The 4,483-nt window shown below is 37.5% G+C and overlaps 1 protein-coding gene across 2 annotated transcripts; it reads right to left on the bottom strand.

Moving 5' to 3' along the window:
- Window positions 1–636: 636 nt before the first annotated feature.
- Window positions 637–3,845, bottom strand: LOC149940843 (uncharacterized). 2 transcript variants are annotated; one of them, XM_090178342.1, is made up of 6 exons: window positions 3,719–3,845; window positions 3,537–3,605; window positions 1,781–2,118; window positions 1,493–1,712; window positions 1,075–1,122; window positions 637–1,008 (listed from the first exon to the last, which is right to left on the bottom strand). In XM_090178342.1, the coding sequence occupies exons 3-6, from the start codon at window positions 2,079–2,081 to the stop codon at window positions 882–884; spliced, it is 696 nt and encodes a 231-aa protein (XP_090034468.1). In that variant the 5' UTR covers window positions 2,082–2,118; window positions 3,537–3,605; window positions 3,719–3,845; the 3' UTR covers window positions 637–881. The 2 variants fall into 2 exon arrangements, with proteins under 2 accessions (XP_090034468.1, XP_090034467.1); XM_090178341.1 differs by lacking the exon at window positions 3,719–3,845 and having other exon boundaries at window positions 3,537–3,664.
- Window positions 3,846–4,483: the final 638 nt, after the last annotated feature.

Raw genomic sequence — 4,483 nt, 5'->3', positions numbered from 1 at the left:
CTTCCTCTTTATTTCGGAGCGACATCTGGAGTAAAGATCCCGAAGCTTAACATCATGTGTCGCCATCTATCTATCGCGGTAATATACTTAGTTTATAATTACATGTTAATTTCACGAAATGTAATTGTTAATATGCTGCTGTAAATTTTTCAATATATATACCACTTAAAATTACTAATTATTAATAATTTAAATAAAAAGCGCGAAATTCGAAGTAATAGTAAATTTCTACCTGCTACTTAAATATTATTCATTGGGGGAATTCAAAAAACCCTTTAGTCTTCGTAAAATATCTAATTAATTCTTTAAAAAAAATCGAAAATAAATTCCCTTTGTCCTTCATATTTTTTTCTTGGGCGTTGAGATATGATATACATTTCATTTTACTCAGTAATGCAAGCACTGACAAAAACTGATGGCAAATGTACCCCCACGTTTCGTATGTTATACCCTTGGCCCATTTCGCTAGAAATCGTATCCGCAGAAGGTCGCATTTCAAGTGATTTATTCCAAGATAGGAAAGTATATCAGACATACCATAACGCCAATTTCTCGTATTTATTTCCATATTAATTAAAGAAACTTTTCGGATTTATTTCATCCGTAGATACAAGTAATAACACCTCTATACTGTCGGTATGACGATTTTATTGGCACTTTTACAAGTATTTAAACAAACTTAACAAAAACACAAATATACGCGTCGTAATTACAACAGAAATCATAAATTGACTATATTAATCGCGATTGTCTGATATATGAATACACTGAATTAAAAATAAACAATTGAAATGAGCTAGTGTTTGAACTGAATAAATATTTGGTTGAATCAACCGCGTTACAAGATGGCCGAAATTTAATAATAATAAAGTTTTTCGTATTTAGTAGTATCCCTGGTAAGCTTCTTGGTAGACAGTTGATGGGCTTCCTACATTTACGTTGACGAATTTATTGGGCGCGTGTCCAACTTGGACGTTGGTCCATCCTGGTAGGACGCCGATTCCGATTCTGTAATTAATAATTGTATTTCATGATTAATTTCTTCATGATTTATGCATTAGTTAATTTCCGTACCGTTTTTGACCATCTTGAGTACGAAATATTTGGAGGTTAAAAATTCCTCTGTAAAATATAATTCGTTACAGTTTAGTTTAAAATGGTACAACGTCAGTATGACCCAATCACCACAAGAATAATAGGTTTGTTTGTTAATATTATAAGAAAAGAAACTGAAAACGTACGAAATTATATAACGATCTTTTGTGATAGAAATGAATTCGAATAGGATAGATCACCAATATTGGACTAAGCTAAAGAAATGTAAAAAGAAAATAGAAGTTGTATAACGAAGATTAGAATGATTCAGCATGAATAAAGTTCCGTTCTTGGGAACATTTGCAGAACGAAGCCGGTGAAAAGAGTCACCGCACTTTAAATGGTGAAATTCTACCATGGTTTTAGGTGAAGGGACGTCGTATTTATGGTAACTTACGGAATGTCGATTCCCAAATTTAATGGTTTGTAATGTTTGACTACGTTAACCCCGACTCCAACCTCTCCTCCGTGGTTGTCCATGAAGACTTGCGGAGTTTCTTGACTAACTGGTTTGGGCGCACCGGTCATGACGTCTACATTAGCGAATGGGCTAACGTCAACGCTGACGCCAACTTGTCTGGATGGTCCGTTACTAAGTTGAGCCAAAGTCATTGGACCTGTTGGAAAGACAAAAGTTGGTTATTTTTTGGAAGGCAGGGGTCCTCGAACCCAAAAAGAGACTCACTCTCGCTTCCTCTCGGATGAGGAGCTCGGTCCTTTTTGTCCACCTCGGCCAAAAGTTCGACCACCGCCGATTCGTAGGCTTTAAGGTCAACGTGCGCTTCGTGTCGAGGCATGATGGGGGCGTCATCCCTGTACGTGGGCACGTCCCTTTCTTGGATGGATTTGGGGATTCGCGTCAGAGCCCCGGTTGAGGAATCGACCATCATCATGGGGTAATAGCTCAGAAGCCCCGAGGGTAGACCCCAAGCGACTGCCATCGTCACGCAGCACAAAGCCGCTCGCAGGGATCCTTTCGCGAACATATTCTGAGGTGTCTTTGGAATAGAGATCTTCGAGATTCTGTAACGACCGCGAAAAGTACGCGCCCTACTTTAAATGCGGTAATTTTTAAATATAACGCTCGAGCCAATTTAGAAAGTTTTTCTTATCGGTATATGAACGCTTTAAATGCTACGCTAGTTTTCTCGAGAATGAAATACGTATTCCAATTTAGAAAATAACAATAACTCGCGGTTCACAATCGGGGCTGTATTTCTTTTTTACGTTTCTGAGAAGAACGCTGCTCGTTAAAGAAATAACCGGGGGCGATATTTTCTTTCGGGATGAATTAATTTCAGCCTCAATAGACAACACAAAATGGAAGTTTGACCCTTCGTAGCGTCTTTAGAAATTAAAGAAGGTGCTGTCGAAAATTTTAATTTTAATCCTCTCTTTTCAATCCAATGACTGTAGTATCGTGTCTCCGCATAAAATAATAAAATTTAATTCCTAATATTGTAACCATGACTTTGAATGCTTTTAATCTATATAAATCCAATGACCTTTTGTACATCAAAATAATAGACAGGTTAAGCTATCGTCTTGAAAACGTGAACGGGGAAACTTATAGGAGATGATTTTGCGCGCAATAAAGCTACGTTTAAATTCAGCTACATATTTTCAAGGGGTTGCTTAAAATGTCTAATGTTCAGAGTGTTTAGTTTGAAGAAAACATTTGTGTTAAAAATGGGTGAAATAGTAATCCTTTGTCGATTCCCTATCTCGTAAAAGGGTGGTTATACAGGGTGTTTCAAAAGGTTATGTAAACATTTGAAGGAGTTGTAGGGGGTGAGTTAAGAAGTATGCTTGTTATTTCCCCATTTTCCTACAATGAGTTAAAACATGGACTTCCTTAGTCTATGGTTAAAAGAGCGCCAGAGAGCTTCAAAGCATACCTTTCTAAAGACCTTTTCACACGAGCCCACTTTTTGACCAAACTAGATGAGTCAACTCGAGTTGAGTCAACTAATTGGTTTGTGTGAATAGAAGTTCGATGTGTTGACCCATCAAAACGTTGGCGAGACTCAATTAGTTGGGTCAAAAAGTTGACTCGTGTGAAAAGGTCTTAAGTCTATGTTCAAAGTGTGGCCTACTAGCCCCTGGAAGTAGGCTGCAACAAGCGAAAAACCAAGCAGCAGTGAAACGTGAACATTAAGGTTTGGGTTCGTGTGATAGTTAAAAAAGGACTTTGTAAACAAATCGAGGTAACCAGCGTAAAAAAGTAAACTTAAACAGTATTTAAAGTCCCTTTGCTTGGTTTTAAAAAAACAGGCATAATTCTCAACTCACCCCCTACAACTCCTTAAACTTTTTGCATAACCTTTTGAAACACCTCGATTTTAACATTGTACTTTATTTGAATTATTCACGATAAATTAAATAAAGGCTTAGAAAAATTCAGAGCTTTCAGGAATAAGTTTGATTTAAAGAAAACTTACCGAGTGAAGAAGTGTCTTTATCTGTCGTCGGGGTGGAGTGGCTTCCTTCCAGGTGAAGTCCAGACTGAACTGTCGAATCCGATGAAAGAGAAAGTATATAAGAATATTTTGGGATTCAGCCGTGGAATTATACCGAAAGGGAGGGATGAGCGGTTAGAGGCCCTCCTGACATTGGAAATTACCTCGAGTTTCGTTCCCAGTAGACAAAATTGGACGCCTCCTAAGCTGCCCTCGCCGAGAACCTCGGATCACTTTGCCAGCTATTGCCAGCGCCTCCTTAGAAGATATTGGGGAGAAATTAGCCATCCAACTAGTTTCCTTACATTTGCTTTTTTCGTACCCACACCCAAGGTCGGATTCGGACGCGTTCGCATCTAACTGTTTTTTACTCTACCAATTCTGAGGTTTGGTTTTCCCAGAAAAATGACTCACGATGTTATAATATATGTATCGGATATTTAAAAAGTTATTACTTATTGATTTAATTTATGGGTACTGGGAATTTTGAGAGAAAGTTGTTGATGTTGATGCAAATCTTTCAAATATTCCTCTCATGGTTGAAAAATTACCCGTAACTACATGGCCCTAACTTTGGAGTGCGTAATATTTCCCAGGAAATTGTTTTATTTCAGGCCAACTTCAGTGTTATTGTTAACTGTCTGTAATATTACATGGACCAAGAATCTAAGGAGATTCACAGTTTCCGATATTTTGACACGGTAGGCGTGGCCTAAATCGGAAGGCTTACTGAGGCACATCATCCGCTTTGAAAATCAAGAATTCTCTTCAACTATCACTACAAGAATCTTATTCTGTGAGAAAATTAGGTTAGGCTTAGTTCATTAAAAAATTTTAAGCTGAGAAATGAAATGGATTCCAATAAATTTGTTTAAAAAACCTCAGCTATACGAGCCTTAATGGTTATCTTTACTTAACGCAATGATTGA

This window comes from Leiobunum rupestre, chromosome 6, assembly GCF_980474605.1.
Source record: "Leiobunum rupestre chromosome 6, qqLeiRupe1.1.hap1, whole genome shotgun sequence".
Lineage (NCBI taxonomy): Eukaryota > Metazoa > Arthropoda > Arachnida > Opiliones > Sclerosomatidae > Leiobunum > Leiobunum rupestre.
This window is presented reverse-complemented; position numbering and strand designations above follow the sequence as displayed.

Bases quoted from the DNA above. Each gene is read 5' to 3' on its own strand.
- LOC149940843 (XM_090178342.1), bottom strand. From the start codon at position 2,081: ATGTTCGCGAAAGGATCCCTGCGAGCGGCTTTGTGCTGCGTGACGATG. The intron at 1,123-1,492 runs GTAAGTTACCAT...TATATTTTACAG, and splicing joins AATTTGGGAATCGACATTCC to AGGAATTTTTAACCTCCAAA. The intron at 1,009-1,074 runs GTACGGAAATTA...TATTAATTACAG, and splicing joins ACTCAAGATGGTCAAAAACG to AATCGGAATCGGCGTCCTAC.